Genomic DNA, 20237 nt, shown 5'->3' with positions numbered 1-20237 from the left:
GCAGTTTTTTTTCAATGTCTTGCCTTGCCGCAGTAAAAGCAGGTACCTTGTCCGAAGGCTTTCTTTCCTTTCTTCTTCATCTTGCCACCTTTAGGGTTCAATCTTTTCTTTGAACCCTTCATGCCTAATTTCTTCTTAGAGGTCTTACCCATAAGAAGAACTAGAGCCTTGTCCTTTTTAATGTGGCTCTCAACTATTTTGAGTATATTTAACAGCTCTGACAAAGAGGTATTTAGTTTGTTCATGTGATAATTTACAATAAACTGAGCAAATAATTCAGGGAGAGATTGTAGGATCAAATTCTGACTCAATTTTTCATCCATCACAAAACTCAATTGTCCCAATCTAGTGATTAAGTCAATGACCTTAAGGACATGGTCTTGTACAGATGATCCTTCCGTCATTCTAGCATGGAATAACTACTTAGATATCTCATACCTAATAGTTCTGCTCTGTTCTCCATACAACTCCTTTAAATTGAGTATAGATTGAGTATCCATACTCTCGTGCCGTCTCTGTAATTCGTTACTTATGGAGGCTAGTATGATACATTAGACAGTCAAATTGTCATTCTTCCACATCCTGTATGTAGATATCTCTTCCTCAGTGGCATCGTCCCCAACCTCGTGGTTCAAGGACATCAAAAATATAGGAAAGCTTCTCTTGAGTTAGTACAATTTTTAAATTTCTTAATCAGTCCACATAATTGGGACCAGTCAATTTGTTGGAATCTAGAATTTTTCGCAATAATAATGAAGATGCCATTGTAGAATTTTTATCTACATTCAATAAAGAACAAAACATAAGCAATCAACTCATGATGACACACAATTAATAAGATATTTTTATTTAATTATATCTCCCACTATTTTATTGAACATCATAGCCCTCTTCCATGATGAACGGGACGTACTAAATATTTATCTTAGTGAGATTGAGACCCTAACTCCTCATAAAGACCTTGTGGTAACACAACAAATCCTTATGAGTTCATAGCTAGCGAACTCTTTCCAATTGCACCTTTTCTTGGCCTCTAAAAAATTAATAGCCTTATGGAAACACAACAAACTATAATATTTCATCACCATACAATCAAATTTGAATATAACTGCCCTTATGGTAATATAACAAAGCAGTAATCCCAAAATTGCCGTAAGTATCTTATATGCACCAAGACTATATTACATCAGTCCCCATAGCAAGTCTTATGGTAACACAATAAATCTGCTATGATTCTTGATATAATATTTGACTTAGCATGAAGGCCCCTAATAGCATTTTCAACATTAGGATTTTAGCAATTACAAGGTCGCTCAACCAAATTGGCCAGGTAAATAAGTGGGGGTCTCCCCGTTGTTTTTTTTAGACACCAATAAATTGGCCAAATCAATCGACGGAACCAATTAAAAAACCACCTTTAACACTTTTCTAGACACCAACTGATCAATTGATCAAGAATTGATTAACCCATAGTTGCTGATACTACTACTTAATATAATTTTCTGAAGGTTTTACTTGATCTCATGCACATTCTAATATAATCTTATAAAACATTCTTTCTTGATTTTTTTTTGATTCATACAGACATCCCTTCTACCATAGTCCTCTATGGCAGGACGGCCTTTACTATGACTCTCAAAGAGTATTAGGCTTCTGAGAATTTAATCCTCTATATATCACATATATATCAAATATGCATTAATTCATATCATCATATGAAACATAATCATGATTATAACATAATTTATAGCATGCATACAATCAATATATTAACATATGAATGAACCAAACAAGACCGGCTCTGATACCATGGTAGGGTTATGATGATGCAGCGGAAACGTAGATTTCAAAATTTTTTATCATGAAATCCTGATCATCTAACCCTAATCCAAGACCACCTTGATGATTAACAATTATATAATACATTTGCATAACATAATAGAAGGTATAGAAGAATACCTGCAGTGCTAAATCCAAATTCCGATAGAACTTCCACCAGACGCCCAAATGTTCATCCTCCAACGATGATCCACACAGGACTTTGATCAAGACTCCCTTTCTCCTTTAGATAGGTTCCTTTTCTCTGGTTTCTTCCTCCAAGAACTTCTCTAGGCAGCAGAACCACAGGGCTTCTTTCCTTCCTCTCCTAACATTTTCTTTCTCTATCTTTCTTATCTCGTTATCTTCCTTAATTCTCTTCCTAAGCCCTTGTCCTAAAATCGAACTTATCCTTACTATTTTGGACTTGTCGTGACAAGAAAAAGATAAGACTAATTGAGCAACCTAAGAGACTTATGTAAGAAAGAAGAGATTGGAACTCTCGGATGAATGAAATACCCCAGTGCGCGTCCCCTATTTATATTTGGAGACCGGACACCAACCCTATCCACTCACGCCCTTCCACGCAATTTCTCATGCCTATCTCACGCTGCTCCAACCTTCTCACACTGGTCCAAGTTTTCTACAACACGTGAAAACATCAGAATTATTTTTCAAGAGTCGCTTCGCTTCGGAATTAATTCATCGATGTTTTTCCGAGAGGTCGCGAAGGTTTCTTAGATGGCGCATGCATTCTCCTCCCTTGATCAGCGCAACATGGCTATCTAATGGCCAATAATGGAGGCGTCAATCTGGTTTTAGCATGGGAAAAATCTGAGAAAAAATCAGCATGAAACAATTTTAAGAGACCTTAACCACTTGGACTCTTAGTCCAAGTGGCGCCAAGGTTTGAAGGGGCAGCTAGGGTTTGGATAAGATCAAATCTAACTTGATCAAACTTTATCCATTCAACCATACATCTAAAAGCCGATTAAAATACCATGCCCCATATGATTTTTAGCGTGGAACCAAAAATGGATAAGCTAGGAAGGGGCGTCCCATCTCATGGGATGCCAATCTGATTTTTGCGCTCCTAACAAACTCCATGCTCTAGAAAAAATTATCTGGGATGTGGAATCTAGAAAGATGGTGCCCAATACTTGGCTCAACTAGCCAAGGGTTAACCCAATTTGAAACCAAAATCGATTTGAGCTTAATTGGATTTGATTAGCCTATATAAAAACCAATTTCGAATTCGATTCGAAACCAGGAGTTAGAGTTTGCAACATTTGCTAGCATGTTCATCTTGCAAACATAATCTAATCCAATTAGACCCTTGATCAATTCTCTTTGTGTGTGATCCATTGAGTTTCACATCTAGCCAGCAGTAGGTCTGAGTGCAAGTTGACTTGATTTAATTAGAATCCAATCTAACCAATTTAGGTCCAATTGAGCTAACCCGATTTCAGCAATTAGAATCTTATTTAATTGATGATCAAATTAATCTCTTTAATTCGATCAAACCTACAAGACAAGATTGACATCTAGCAACGTATCTTGTCTATCCAGAAGATATAAAATTTTGATAAAAATATTAAAAATATCCTTCAGTGATAAGTTACCATGCAATTCGATCCTGCGATCATCCTGCATCCTGAATATGACTATGGATATAGAAATATATCAAATCTAATATCATATTCATATTTCTCTTAATCTTATAATGATGATTCGATTAATGAAATTTTAAAAATTCTTTCTAATTTTTATCCTGCTTTGATCAAAGACTCTCTGATCATCAATCGATTAGAGCAAGTAAGATGTGATCTCCTCTTATCAGAAGTGATCAATTTCATGTTAACCTATTCACAACCTTCATGTACAATCCACCATATCCAGAACACTCCGTACATGACTAAGTCATGAATAAGCATGAACCAAAATATGGATTCATATATACAAGATTCAATGGTAGTTTTAGGTAAAAGGACTACATGTACAACTCCCACTATAAGAAAATATTTTTTGATGGATAAGTAGATTCCATAAGATGTTCCTTAAAATGGATCAGTTCAGTGAACTCATTCTATAATGAGCACCCACATTCTTATATTAGTGTCTCACATAAGCAGCTTATCAGATCAGCCACTCACTATCGAGCATACATAGGATATGCTAGTCTACCAGGAACATTGATCCCCTACTCAATGCTCCTATGACTAGGAATATTTTAAATCAGGATTTTAGATTTTTAAGTCTCATAGATATTATCTCATCATAACCCTAAAGTCATTGTCCTGGTTTATGGGGTTTACCATAATCATTACAAAAATAAGATATAGCATATGATGAAAAATAAATATCTTTTATTTATGCATAAAGTGTCAGTTACATGAGTCTGGAAGAATACAAAGAAAACCCATCAGAATACAAATTTTGATTGGCTTGTAGGGCATATTCCTTCCACTGGCAGGAGAGCATGGATGTAAACATGCTTGAGTGTGCATGCATGCGGGTGGACGTGTGCACGTGTTTGCATTGAGTTTATATATATGCATGCATGAATGCAAACTATGCACATATAGGGTGCAGTTACAATGTATACAATGTAGAGCAAGGTTTTAAAAACCAGTATCGATGACCGTTTCGATCACCGACCAGTTCAATACCATACCGATTTGATACTGTACCGACATGGTACGACGGCGTGCCGGTTTTCTAACCGGTACCGCACCGACACACGATACGGCGACGTGCCGATTTTTTATTGGCTTTTTTCTTTTTTTGGTGAAAAGTGTCCAATCAAGTTTTTATGCATTATGAAGTAATTTAAAATCTAAAATGATATTAAATGATATTCATTAATGTTCATATCACTCTGATACACCTTTAATCGTGTGTAACACGAATCTAAGCACGATATTATGATATAATATTTAACATCCTAAATAATCAATGCATAGACTGTATCATTGGATTCTAAAATGGGTAAAATCAATTAAAAATTTTAAAAATACTCAATATGTATCGATCATCAGAATCTAATCGATCGTCAATGTCCATAAATATCAGGATCACCTATATATTCAGGAGAAACATCAGCCGTCCCTCTAGCCACATAGCATGATAATCTTCTGCGCTCGTTCCATAAAGTAGGCACGCTGGATCATAACTCATCTTCGATCCCTCACTAAGATCCTGACTCTGAAAGCTATCATCGAGCTGATAGGTTGGTTGTGAAGAGGCCCATCCAAATATATGACAGTAAATTTTGATCCATACTGCGCTTCGGACTACATAGGATAGTAGTCACTAAAAAATAATATCTCCGATGCACCATATCCATAAGGATCACAGGCTATCTGTGGCTATGGATAAAAGGATCCAGAATAGGACGAACCTAATACATCTATAGATCCTCTCCACATGCGAGGTCATCTGTAGCTGCATCATATCCTGAACGACCTCGTGGAGCCCGTCATTTGTATGAAATCGTATCGCCACGGGCTCTATCAGCTCGTACACCGTGATCCCCATCCTGTATGGCGTGCGTAAACTGAGACTCACCAGTGAATAGAAGACCACCAACCGACTGCATCTCCTATCCTCTGATCCCTTTATGATCACCAGATCCATGAGTAGCTGAAGAATTATCATCACTGCTCCGTCTAGTATCTGAATCTGAGTGAACCGAATGTTTACTCTCTATTGGAGCTGCAACTATCTTTCCTTTTCTTTTATCTCTGACTGCCTGCCCTCTCATCATGCCCTGTTCTAGCTACCTAGGCTACAAGAGTGGATGCTATAGCGTATCGACTGGAGGCCTATATGGAATCTTGCTACTTGTCCATTGAGAGTCATCCACCCCCCCTCACTAGCAATAAAACTGATAGGTCGTGGAGGCGATCCCGGCTCATCAAGCTCTGACTCCTGATGCTGACTCATAACCCATCCAATCATTGAATCTTCATCTTCATCAACAAAATCACTCGGAGTCAAATCTGAGTACTTCAGCTGAACTTTCTCCTCAATGCATTTGAGTCTCAGCCTCAAATTATAATGCACATACACAAAATCATTGAGGCATTTTTGTTTTAAACGGTTTCTCTGCTTTTTGTGGATTAGGGCAAAGGTCGATGAAACCGTCTGGAAGAGGATCTTGATAGCAATATCTTTTAAATTCCTTGCAGATCCACCAAAATGCACCCACCATGCAGTTGCAAAATCATTAAAATTTAGCAAAATCAAAAAAAAGGTTGAATATGTCAATATGATAATAGATTTATTAATGTATACCTAGATTCATCTTTGATTTGCTTCTGATCGCTACACTAAATATTTTCATCCATAAAAAAAACTTATTTGTTATAAAATCTTAATTGTTGAAGATACAACTAAGTTGTTATAAAATCATTGAACTTAACTTACTTGTTCAAGACACATAACCGCAATGTCTGGATCAAGCTCCATCTTGTTATAAAATCATGACTCAGACTCTGCTGCAGTGCTCCTTGAGCGTGACCCACCCTCATAAGCTGACAGCCCAAATTGAGCTCTATGCCTGGCTACCTCTTTCAGCTGCCACTGATCATCCAAGCTCATCTGAATGGCAATATTAATCTGTGCCTACTCATCATTTGAAATAAATCTTTCCTCTGACTCCTTAGAGTGATAATAAGGTGGTTCTGCTACTCAACAATCCATCTGTCTTCTTCATCAAATTTTTTTTTTGCTGCTTTAAAATCAACAAAGTGTTTCTTCATTAACTGATGGACCGCTTATGGATACTTATGGCACATAGCTACATCCAGATAGTCGCCAGCTAAATGTTGCTTCAATCGTGTAACTCCTCTCTTAAATTCTATGCTACACTATTTACATCTCCAATGATGTCGATCTGAAAGCATCTCCCCATGCTCTCAACCAATATCACATTCTGGATCTTTTTTCTTCCTTGATAAATCCATTTCTGAAAATTAATAAGCACATCACTTTAATAATTACGTAAAAATGATAGATTTCGTTTATCTAAATTTTTTTATATTTTTTAATTTATTTATTTATTTTTTAAAATTTTTAAAAATAAAATATAATAAAATTTTAAAAAAATATGAAAAAATAATTTGATCTCAGATCCATATAGAATCTTATCATGAATACTACAATAATTTTCTTAGATGGTGGACATGCATAATATACTGATTTTTCTTCAAATTTAGGCCTAGTCCACTATACGTAAGATGCGTTAAAACGTTGATAAATGGACACCAAATTTATGTCAAAAATAGCTTACAAATTCCTAAACAATAATCTGATTTTACAATTATTTTTTAAAATTTATTTTTTTTAATTTTTTATTTTAAAAATATATTTTTAATTTAAAAAATATATACTTAACAAAAATTAATGATTTTAGTATCATTGTATAGATTATCCATAGATCTATAACATATATTAAAATTATGTCAAAAAAAATTTTGACACAATTTTCTCTTATTTTTTCATTTTTCTTGAATTTTTCAAAAAAAAAAAAAAAGAGAGGAAGAGAGGAAAGATAGCATAGTTTTGAGAAACATACCTTAAAAACTTTAATCCACTTTAGCCTTCCTTGAGTCTTCGGTGTTAGGAAGTAAGAAACGAAGAGAGAGTCTGAGAGACGCTTAGAAACAGAGAAGAAGTCAAAAGACTTCTTTTCTGTCTCCTAATATAAAAGAAAAGAGGTCGAACCGAGTGATTCAGCTCGGTAAGCCCGTGTACCGTCCGATTCGCACCGAAACAGCCCGATTCGGGCACGAACTGGTGGTTCTCAATTTTTTTTTTTTGGTCGGGTGCCGAAAACCAGGGCCAAACCAACCCGGTTCAGTGTCGATCCGGTTCGGTACACCTTAAACCAGACAGTTCGGTCCGATTTTCAAAACCATGGTGTGGAGGAGTTTGTACCCACCGCCAAATCCAAGGATGGGAGATGCAAAATGAAAATCTAAAATGACAAATGATAGGGTTTGAAATGTCTTATGAACAAATAATACATATACTTTAAAGATTCTTTGCCTATCACTCAATAAATCTCAGCACTAACACTACTAAATTTGAAAGAAAACTTGATGAATAGACAAGGGATCCCAAGAAGATACATATTTTATTCATGAAAATTTTTCACCCACATCCAACGATTTAGATTTTCAATTCGCATGTACCATCTCAGAATTGGCAGTGGGTTTAAATTAAAATCCTCATTTACACCCTATTTATATAATAGACAAAGCTACCCAACCATACGGTAGACTACAGCACGTAGCATGTAAGTGGGCTGGAAAAAATGCAGCAGCAGATGGAGCTCCATAATGCCATGAATTCAACTAAACCGCATTTGGGAAAGTTCAGCCATCAAACTGTTCAGCAAAAAATAGGAAAATAGTAATGATGTGACGACTGGAGTACCTATCTAGATGCCCTTTTGCCCAATGCCAAATGCCAGCAGAGCAATCTGAGATGTCAATCGACATTGTTCATCATGTTCTACATACCTTAGAACATGTAATCCAATGATCACTAGTTTGAGTCCTTTTCAACTTTCAACCAAGACAACTGTTTATCTGTCTTCTGAAATCAATTCATCCATTGACACTAGATACAGAGATAGCAAGTATTCCAAAACATTAGACTCCCCATTCAAACTGATAGTGGCCATACAAAATATTTCCTTGGGCATTAGTTGTAAAGGTTAAAATTGATCAAGAACCAGCCATCAAATGCTCTCCAAATTTCATGTATCATGATCCACAAAGCCTACGCCTGATGGATGGGATAAACGTATTGTTAGAATGAAAAAGGCAGAATCTTAAAACATCATCCCATCTGTTTGAATAATAATTAAAATACAAATTTAATCACCATGCAAATAATATAATCACAGACTGAAGTTAATCACTTGAGACATCTCGTGTGCATTAAATTTACTTACCATAACTATGACCACCCATGATCTTTCATGCAATATTTGCAATGTGTGTTCATAGTCCGTGGAATCCTCAAGCATTTATGAGAGCTCATGATCTAGGCCATTCTCTGCAGCTTTTGCTCCTTTTTGCTTGTCCTAAACAGTCTGTACAAGCATTCTTATCGGTGTCTAATTGATCTACTCCACTTATTCCCCCCTAAACAGCCTATAACAACACTTAAGGGTTATCTGAAAGTACCACTTGTCAAAGTCCGGTGTTCCATGACACAACGGATGTTCTTCAATTAGCTTACCAAACCCTTCTTCCTTTGCAAACAACACTTGGCTCAGTCAGTTGGCATCCTTCTTCACTTGGGTGAGATTCCAGATTCAAATCCAGATGGAGCCAACCTTCCTGTATTTCTTTTAAAAAAATGTTATGAGAAGTTCCCATCTCAACCTCTCCATGGAACACATGCATCGACCACTCACCAAAGTAAGACAATTAATGTTTCTTGCTTCTTTAACATGTTCTTGTTATCTATTTTCTACTTCCCACTATTACTAGGTAGAGCAATACTAAATTTGTTTCATTGCATTGGTACATATCACATGCTAAAATGACAATTCTCCTTTTATGAGACAATATGAATTGACACCAATTTATCATGTTTTAGTAAATTTGCATTAATATAACAGTTCTAAATGAAAAGGAACAGATTACTATTCTTTTTTTTCCTCAAAATGCTTTTATGAAATATTAGACTTGCTTACTCCAACTTCAGGGTCTTCAATGTTCAAGTCTTCGCATAATGTTCTAGCAAATTCTTCAGGATCGGTTTCAAAGTTGCTTACATCCTGAAATCCAAAAAGAGTAAGAAACATGTTATCATACTGTGGAGGCTAACTGGGGGAAACAAGCTTTAAAATACATAAATCCATTCAACTTTATTATGCAAATTTCCAAATCAAACATACCCACAAAAACTGATCCCTTATTACAGTGTTATTTACTCGAAGATCAATCTGCAAAATGGTCAGAACTAATATCATTCCTACGTTGACAACAAATTATCCTTTTATTGAAAAAAATTTGAAGTCAAAATATTATAAGCAGACGATCATTAATCAATGGGTTAGTGAACCTTAATGGGCACAATCTTCTCCTTGATATGCATGTCCTGTCCTTCATATGACCGAAATTCTGCCAGTTGTGTCTATATCACATTGAAATGGGAAAGAAAGGATGAGCATATCAAAGAAAACAAGGGAGAGTATCACTACCGTGTAATTCAACAGCATTGAGAAATGAACAAAAGAAATTGATAAAACCACCTAATCAAATTTACAAAAGAAGCATCCACTCTCTAACAGCGAGAGATTGCAACTGCCTTCACAAGATCCCAAGTGTTACAATTTGTTAACAAGTAAAGAACAATGCAAATCAGGCTATTAATGTAAAGTAGAGATTATTTAGAAACAGCAAAATTTTCTCAATTACAGACCAAACAAAAAGAATAAATCAGTGTGCCAGTGTGCTTATACTTATTTCAATCGAACATCCATGAGTTGTTCAATTTCAAATGGCCCAGTAAAAGAAAGGACATCAATTTTTTCAGTGTCAACAAAAATAAGACTAAAATGAAGCAATGATTAGAAATTAAAGAAATCTGCCCAAAACTTCAACTTACTTGAATAGACTGGGCAATCTGTGTCATGAATGTGGGTGGTAGTTTGAGATCCTTCACCGTTCTTTTTGCAAAACTGACCACTTCTGAGTCAGGATCTTTCAAAGAAAAGCATAGACAAAGACATATCACTAACAGCTAATGATAAGTTCCCCATGGGCAATAAACAAATGATGATAAATACTAGGAAAAACTGCAGAGAAAGATATGACAAAGTTGTTCATGCTAATGCAGAAATTTAACAAGAACATGGCTGGAATCTCACATTGTGTCAAGAATTAAATGTTAAGCAGAATACTACTAATTACATTCTTTAAAGTAGTCCTAAGCCAGCATCAGTAAGTCCCCAGTAGTACAGGACCGCAAAGAACTGCTCAACTAATCTGCATAACTTTCACCATGGTGTGATGCACTAGTTTTCCCAAAAAACTGTAAGACATCCAGTATTTTAAAATCAATACAAGAGTAACAAACACCTTCCTGCAGAAGCAAACAAATAGAACATCCAGTGTGCTTGGAAAGTTGGATCTGCAGGGGAACTCAAGAATAACCTCAAAAACTAGCAAATAACAGGATAGAAGCATCCAGCACAAATGCATTTTGCAAGTGTTCAAATAATAACATAGCTATCTCAGATCCAACAAAATAAGGCATAGTATATTCTTGATATAAGGATCAGTGGGTGCATCTATAGCTGTGATGTATGAAGATTTTAGACATCCTTGATCGCTAAAATCTGTCCTATTTTCGACTATTTTTAGGCTTTATCAACAGCTTTTAGTGCATACATTACTTGATTGGTGGGGATTAAAAAGATCCGATATCAGTTTTAAGTGTTTATAAGTCAAGGATCCTCTACAATGCTGATCTATAGAAATAAAAAGAGAAGAAAAGAGGATCGTATGTCCCTTCTAAGTTGAACGTCTGCATGCCCTCTTCACACACCTCTCAGTCTCACTCTCCCTAAGGTAGCATTTAGTGATCCAAATGGGATCACCAAGGTGTTCTAAGATCACCGAGGGGATCTAAGATCACCAATGATCCAAATCCTGTGGTGATCTAATCACTAGTGATCTAAGATCGCTATGTTCGGTAGACCATAATCCAGTGATTAAAGATCCTTGAATATTCATGAGTAATTTGTTTGGTATTCTATAAAAATTCAAAATCACTGATTATATAATACCAAAATTATCCATAATAAATTCTATAAAAATATATTTATTAATCATATATAATATATTATAAATAAAATATTATTAAAAATATATTTATTAGTCCTATAAATTATTAATCCTATACAAATATATTAATTGTTATTATAGAATTAATATTTTATTTGTACTTATAATATATTATTTATTAATATGAATATTTATTTTGATTAGAAAATAATGTAAATAGAAGTACTATATTAAATATTTTTATTATATAAATATAAAGTACAATAAGATATTTTACTTTAATTTAAAATTATCATTGAATCATAATATGATAAATAATATATTATAATATAATATATATCATAAATATAATTATAATATTAAATATAAAATAATATCCTATTTATAATATTGATATAATATATTAATGGCATATTAATATACCATTTTTTTTTGCTAAACTAAGAGATATTTTTATCCTTATATTTTAGCCGAAAATCATTGCTTGAGATTAATCTTAGATTTTCAACCTCCACAGGTATCTCATCACTATATTATGGGGTGATTTGAGAAGTGAATGATTTAAAATAAACTGCCATGTAGGATCACCATGATACAACTAAACATGGTGATCTCATCATCTCCACCTACATCACACTTGATCTCGGATGGATCACCCCATACCAAATGCCTCCTAAGAGTTTTACAAGCAGACCATACAAAAGGGACATATTTTGTTTTTTTCCTTTTAAATTATAGCTTGCTTATCTATTAAGCTGGATGCACTATAAGAAAGATATGACATTAAAAAGATTGAAGCGAATAGGGATGCCTCAGTTCTCGATGAGCTTCCATCGTCTATTTTCCATCTCCTAGTCCATTCTCTCTCTCTCTAGTTATCTTTCTTGCTTCCCCACCCAAAAAAACAAAAAACACTCCACATACAAACAAACACACAAAAAAATAAAAAAATAAAAAATCACAATTCGTTTCTTCTCTTTCTCCACTCCCTTGATCCACCTTTTACCATTTATTAACTCTTTACAGAGAAAATATTTAGCTCAGTCCAGATCTGAAAATTATTTCTGCACAAAACAATTTATTGTGCAGTCTTAATGTTAAAAGGCTGCATCAGCGTTACCAAAGATTGAAAAACAAGAAGACACAAGTACATGTACTTGCTCAAATTTGGATAATATAAACATTCTTAAACACCCAAATCAAAATGTAAGACATCAAAGAGGTACTTGGAGTAACATCAGCATATCAACATGACTTGCACACTAACAGCATTAATAGGTGTTCACCAATCATCCTTTCACTACCTCTAGATATTCTTTTTTGGTTTTCACAAAGTAATCCATACACTGAAAAAAAAAAAAATCTTGTTGATTAATGTCTATCTGAAGATCACAGATGCTATTAAAGTGAAAATATAGCAAACTTGAACAGACTAATGAAGTCGGCATGACATAATTTTGTTTCGCATCAAGTGAGCTTAGAAGGTCAAGCAGCATAATTTAAATTGCCAGAATAGAACCAGCCTTATGTGTTATACTACTAAGATCTGATTACCGATCACATTGTAAGTCACAAGATAGTTTTCCAAATATTAACATGGACACTTTAAACAAGTCCCTACTCAAAAGCTAAAAATACATTTCAACTTCAATCAGATCCTTAATAACCAAAGAGTATAGGGAAAGGGGAAGAGGGAGAAAGAGAAGGTGTAATATATTTTAGAATGGCCAAGGAAGGATAAGTTGCCAAATTAAGGTTCTGGTATGGACGGACATAATATGAGTCCTACTCTATAACAGTAGGGTTGAAAAATGGACTAGATTATATCCATCTGGATCTATTCTATATCTCAATCTATTGAGATATGGATACAAATTTTAGCACACAACCAATATCCGAATCCATGTATGTATTTGTCATTATCTGTCAAGAAAAGGCAGACATAAATATGGATAGACAACTACTTGATCCATGTCTAAATATCTAGTTCTATTTGTGATCCTATCTAGCTTTAATGAACCTTTAAAAAAAATACATGAGCACAAGACAATATTAACATGTCTTTAACTTACTTTACATTCCATATAGTAATATCTTTGATTTGGTGGATCACAAGGTTCCTGTCCAATTTATATCCACATTTATAGCCTGCTATCAATATCCAATTTTTATTCATATCTGTTTAAAATAAATGTGGATATGAAGTTTAGTCAATAAACATCCCTATCAGTAACTGTATTCATCAACTAAAAATCGATATAGATATGGATATACTAATATCCGATCATATCTGTTCGGTTTCCAGCACTATATAACACTGTGAAGTTGATAACAGGAAAGCTAGGAAACCATGCCTAGCACTTGCCCTTCCATGCGATCCTAGCAGCTCTTGCCAACTTAGATTCACAACAACAAAAGGAAAACAAGCTCTCCAATAACTTAAAAAGGAAGAATATTATATTCCTAATATTCTCCTGAACTGTACATCTCTTTCACTCCCCCCAGCGCGCCTCTACCACTTTTCCACCCCTCTACTACTTCCCTGCTAGCCATGACCATTAGACAACCTCTTTAGCCTTTTCCTTGTATACCTTTAATTTTTGACATACCAAAAACAGATGAAGCCTCACTTTTTATGAACATTCAGATATTCATCTCATGCTGCAGTCACGTTCAAGAAGTCATAATTGGAAATTGAGATCTCAGAAAAAAAGAAAATGGGTGAAAAGAGAATAATAAGTAGCTCCTTTATTTCTCTCATTTCTCCTTGCCTTCTCCCCTCTTCTTACACTTTGTCTACGAAGCTTTTACTCTTTTGCAAGACATTAACAAAATATCCAAGCTTATCTCTATGAGGGTGAATCCGAAAAGGGATTTGAGGACCTAATCATTTACTTTTGTCAATAATTGAATGCGAAATACTTATGGGAAACTAATGCAAGAGCTTCCATCATGTTTTGCGGTTTTAGCTGTACATAGGTGACAAATCTGCCCAACATCAGTAAGGAGGGGTTGAGGGGTCAAGGATGAGCATGCAAGGAGTTAGCATTAAAAGTGAGGCAGAAGAAGAAATGGAAGGTGGGGCAGGGGTTTGGAGGGTACATACAGAATATTTTTTTATTTTCTAGTAAAATTGCCTAAGGCTGATTACATGGCATATTGCAAATCCGGGTAGGAAAGCTAGTGCCTGAATTTCCTCAACCAATAATTATCTTTTACCACATTTAACATGGTTAATCGTTGGCATAGAGGATAACCAAGTTGGGCCCATAACTTCATTACAGATGGTGACAAAATGAGACAATTGCATAAGAAATAGTTACTTTAAAGTATCACAACTTTGTCACTGATTTTTTTTAAAAAGGGTGAAATTCCACTTGGTTCTTTTAATTTACTAAGAGTGATACAACAAATCTCAAACAAGGTGAATAAATTTTTAAAAGCTAAGTTGTACAAGAGTAGGAAGCATATTCAGGCCTCAAAATAACAATGCAAATTTTCTCCAGAAAAGTTGATTTCAACTAAGGGTATCAAGTACCAAAGACATACAGTAACTAAAACCAAATTTTATGATGACAAAAGCAATATCAATGTAGTCTTCATCTGGGTATACTAAATCAAAAAGTTAGGTTCCAAATGGAAGATATTTTCCCAAAGAAAAAAATAAAAACAATGCAGACTAATACGAAAAATTCTAGTACGTGAGGTAGCATCTCAATTAGACCTTCATATAATGAAATAATTGCCAAAATCCAAGTAAAATAGCATGATCATTCAAAATTTCCATGGTCATTGGATCTTTTAATTACTACAACAAGGATATAACAGAAGTATACAATTACGAAACCCAAACCTTATACAAGAAAATTTTTTGCATGATAAATTGCCAAGGGTGAGACAGCTGTCTCCAACAATTGACTATGATTATTTTAAAAATGCTGTTTCCAAATAGGTTCCTCAATTCTCTAATGAGCAGCACACTATTGATTTAATTGACATAAAAGAAGTAAAATCTTCAAGAAAAATTCAAAGTGATATTTCTTTTTTTTCATTTTCTATAGTAAATGGCAAAGATGGCAACAAGTCCAGCAGCAGCATAAAATAATCATTACTTTTTGTGAGCTATATAGTACTTCATCCATTATGATGCCAAGAAGGCAATGAAGGCAAAATTCTAGCAATAAGAAAAGCTTAAATTACAATTGGTTCTTTATAAGAACAAGGAAGAGACAGAGATATTATTTAACTTCTTGAGCATGCATGAAAAGGAAACATAAACTAAACTAAAAAAATAATATCCCAAATGCATTTGTTTAATGAAGAGATCAACTTCAGGTAGCTAAACCCACAGATACACCAACTTCACGAGTTGACAGCCATTCACGTATCACCATGACTTTATAAAGAATGAAGATAAAAATATCGATCTTGCATTGATAAATGCACAATACCATTAGGATTCCATGTGAAGGCATCTTTGTACCGCTGCCCATCGATTTCAATGTCTAAACGAATAGGTATGAGATTTTCTGCAGTTGGCCTGCCATTAAGTAGTAAAAAAACACCTAGAATCATCACTTCTTTCCAATTTTAAGAAACAGAGAATCCATAGGTTGTATGTACAAAGAATGTCCGAATACATTAAAAAAAGAGATGAAAATAAGTAATGAATGCTAACATCAGAGATCAAAAAAGTATGCAAAAGAAAGCAAAAGGATGATCAGAAAGATAAAACCAAAAGAAGCAAGCATGATTATGAAATCCACATTCATACATGCATCCATGCACACATGCATATATTAGTGTTCTACTATCAAATGGAGAAAATAAACTATCAAACAGGGTGTCTGCAAAACAAAAGAATAATGATGACTAGATGCAAGATTGGTTGATGGCCTACCTAAAAGTTTTTATCTGAAATCCATTCTCCCTTCAGCCTTACCCTCTAAACTGTTTCTCAGCCCATCTAATGCATCCCACAAACCTCAGTTAGAGCTGAAAAGATTGTATAATACACGTTTTGGATGAGTTCTTGACTTCTTGGGTGAGAAGGGCAAGTAGATAGTAGTTTAAGCAGCCAGAAATGTATGTTTAGGTATTCTGGATCCAAGTTATATTGAGAAATCCAAACTAATGACAATATCAGCGAGATGGTCTCACGAAGTAAACTACCAGATGAAATTAAATTCCACATGCATAAGAGTAAAATTTTCTGCTGCAGCAATGCTGCATAACGTACAGGCATCAGAAGGACTGCCCTGCTATAAGTTTTGAGATTGTGAAAGTAACACCGATAGAGCTGGAAGAAAGAGAGACAATACAAGCAGGAGGGCACAAGATGAAAGAACCATCTAAGTTCAACTTTAAACTGCATAAGAAATTCAAGCTACAAGTGAGAGTATTCAGGAAATTCTCCAAAATAAGGGAAAGAAAAAAGAAAACACATCAAATACCAAATCCAAGTGCACGAAGTTGAACGTTTCCACCGCCCAGAGAGAGGAAAAGAAACTAACCAGCACAATCGATCCCATGAAAATGCCCAAGCGAAATGAGAGAAACGCACATTGACAAACTGATTCCAAATTAAGCTTACAACACCTTTTAAAAAAAAAAAAAAAGCAAATTTCAAACTCAAATGCATTGTCTTGCCATCCAAAAATATCAGAAACATCAAATATGTCTTGACATGCGAAATTGGGAATGAAACAAACAAAAATTAATAAAAATCACCAGATAAAAAACGGGGGAAAGAAGACACTACTGATACGAGCTAAGTTTAAAACGTATACAAAAAATCAAATTCCAAATCTAAATGAATTAGTCTGCATCTAAGAGTGGTGGAACATCAAATAATTCGTCTTGACAAGAACGATTGGTATCATAACTACTAAAAACTAGTAGAACATCAGCAAAAATCAGCCAAAAAGGAAAAATGAGCTAGAGTAAAACCAATTGAAAAGAGAGACGGATTGACAGAAGAACTCACATTCGAAACTTGATGGGCGCTTTGGAGGCGCCTAGCGGGAGGGATTTCATGCTTCAAAATTCGGTTTTCTCCCCGGTTTTCTTTCGAACCACTGCTAAACCCTAATGTGCCCGCTCTCCTTCTTCCCTTCGTAGTTACAAATAGTTGTGTTCCGAATACTCGAGCGTCTGATTTCTGATATGGACGGCTGAAACCTCACCAAGGACCGAAGCACAAATGGGATGGGCCGTTTCTTTCTTTCTTGGGCCCCAGCTAGCCAATGAAATGGATCCAGTAGCTTGACTAATTTTTCCTATAGTTCTTTGTGCACCACATGCAGTGAAATAAAAATACATTGCCCCATGGTATTAAGCCACGTAGCCGCCACTTTATATTTTTTTATTTAAAATTTTAAACAATAAAAATATTTTTTTAAAAAAAATTATGATATCTTATAGTCATATTATAATATCCTATAATCAAATTATGACTTTCTATATGACAGAAAGTCAATTTTTTTCTAGAAATCATAAAAAAAAATATATTTTTATCATTAAAAATTTATAAAATTTTTAAATAATAAAAATATTTTTTTTTTGATATTTTATGATCAAATTATGACTTACTGTAGTACAGAAAGTCTTAATTTGACCGCAAGATGTTATAATATAATCACAAGATATTATAATTTTAAAAAAAAAAAGATATTTTGTCATTCAAAATTGTAAATAAAAAATAAAATTATAAATACTAGATATGTATTGAAAAGTATTGACTACGCACTTCAATAAAATGGAGCGCTATATTTTTACTGCACCACATATGGTGCACAAGGACTTTCTCATCTTTTGTCTATCTAATACAGGGGATTAAAAAATTTTATTGATTTTATGCAGATCCAAATGCTTGAATATTTAGTTTTTTATCAAAAAAAGCCCAATACATTTTCCTTAAATTTTATTTGGGCATTTTTGCGATGAAAACAGGAAAAAAATATTACTAGATAGGAATATATAGAAATGATAGAGAAAATTAAGGGCATGCAAGGTATTATTGTTTATTTGTGTTCTTACTTCTATAAAAATTAGTAAATTATCAATATAGAGGTTCATATTAAGAATAGCATTATGTACAAATATGTTATTTTCACTCTTGCTTGAAAAAAATAAATCCTTAAATAATTTTAAAAACAAAAACATCTCAGCATATATTCTATTTAGTCTAATTCATTTTTCTTGAATTTTTGAAAACAAAAATAGAAAATAAAAATATTACAAAATAGGTCCTACATTGGTGCTTGTTTTATTTTCTCCAAATCAATATAATATTGTGATGATTCAATAATTTTATGAAGAATTGTTACCATTTTTATGTCAAATTAAAAATAAATAGTAACCTGCATTGTATAAGGAAAATTGTTGGGAATATGCAATATAATTTGTTTCCTATGAGAGCCAATTGTAAGGGTGTGTATTTGATTTTTTTGGTTCAAACCAAATTGAAGTTCCAAAAAATTGGACTTCCAAAATTGTATTTTGTAAAATCAAAAATCAAATCGAAGTAGCCTGAAATCGAACAAACCAAATCGAAATAATTTTGATTTGATTCGATTTGGTAATTCGATTTTGGACTTCTTTGTGCTGAGCTTTTGGTTTTGATGTGCGTTTATTAAACCCTTACGATGATGGACTGATGGTGGAACAATACGGCAAAGGTGAGGTAGCAGCGATGGTGGAAGGGAGGGAGGCAAGTGGTATTGCGATGGGCATCGAGGAGGAGGAGCAGGTCGATGGCAATGATGGAGAGGTGCTGGAAGAGGAGGACAGGCAATTGAGGGGGTGGCGGCATCCGACGATCCTCTGTCCAGGGGCTGGAGACCGAAGGCATTGGATGATATTAAGAAGCATCGGCGATTAGAGGAGGAGGACAAAGGCGAGGCAGCGATGGACGGTAAAGTAGGCATCAAGGAGTAGGAGGCCTATGGTGGTGATGAAGAGGTGCTAGAAGAGGAGGGCAGGCTGCAGAGGGGGTGGTGGCATTTGATGATCGATTGTCCAAGGGCTAGAGGCCGGAGGCATCCAACAATATTGAGGAGCACCGGGGACTAGAGGAGAACAACAAAGGTGAGGTAACAATGGAAGGGAGGGGGGTGACAAGCGAGGCAATGGGTGCCGAGGAGGAGAAGGAGATCAGTAACGATGATGGAGAGGCGCTGGAAGAGGATGGCAGACCGCAGAGGGGGTGGAGGCATTATACGGTCCGAGTACCAGGCCACCAGCAGACGATGGGATTAACAAATCTAGGAGAAATTATTGCATACTAGTACTACTGCACTGGTCCAAGTGAACCAAGGTCCAGGGCAAATCTTGAAGCATATGCATGGTGGATAGCGCACAATCGAGAATTGGTGAATACAAAGGGTGATGTGGCGTGCTATCTATCGTGGGATTTGGCATGGTCCTACTGGACCTACTTTAAGTAATAATTAGATCAAATCTAAATATTAAACTGAAGGGGATTAGATAATTTTGATTTTCAATTAACCGAAGTTATCAAATTAAATATCAAAGATCGAACTAATTAAAAAACTTCGATTTGGTTTTAAACCGAAATCAAAATTTTCAGGAGAAAAAAGTTTGGTT

The 20237-nt window shown here is 34.8% G+C and overlaps 1 protein-coding gene across 5 annotated transcripts in view; it reads right to left on the bottom strand.

The window, feature by feature from the left end:
- The window catches only part of LOC105035088 (chromatin structure-remodeling complex protein BSH), a 44622-nt gene extending 26848 nt beyond the window's left edge, over nucleotides 1–17774 (bottom strand). For 4 of the 5 annotated variants that reach the window (XR_012136773.1, XR_012136774.1, XM_073248542.1 and 1 more), the window contains exons 1-6: nucleotides 17617–17774; nucleotides 16082–16170; nucleotides 10450–10544; nucleotides 9904–9975; nucleotides 9737–9784; nucleotides 9533–9616 (exon numbers count right to left, since the gene is read on the bottom strand). Coding sequence is in view for 3 of the 5 variants with exons in the window: in XM_073248542.1 (XP_073104643.1) it covers nucleotides 9533–9616; nucleotides 9737–9784; nucleotides 9904–9975; nucleotides 10450–10544; nucleotides 16082–16170; nucleotides 17617–17666 (438 nt within the window). In the remaining 2 variants the exon portion in view is untranslated. The remainder of the gene's footprint in view (nucleotides 1–9532; nucleotides 9617–9736; nucleotides 9785–9903; nucleotides 9976–10449; nucleotides 10545–16081; nucleotides 16171–17616) is intronic. The other variant, XM_073248544.1, reaches the window with a different exon arrangement.
- Between the last annotated feature and the right edge of the window lie 2463 nt (nucleotides 17775–20237).

Source organism: Elaeis guineensis, chromosome 14, assembly GCF_000442705.2.
Source record: "Elaeis guineensis isolate ETL-2024a chromosome 14, EG11, whole genome shotgun sequence".
Taxonomy (NCBI): Eukaryota; Viridiplantae; Streptophyta; class Magnoliopsida; order Arecales; family Arecaceae; genus Elaeis; species Elaeis guineensis.
Note: the sequence above shows the minus strand (reverse complement) of the source record. Positions and strands in the feature narration are given on the sequence as shown.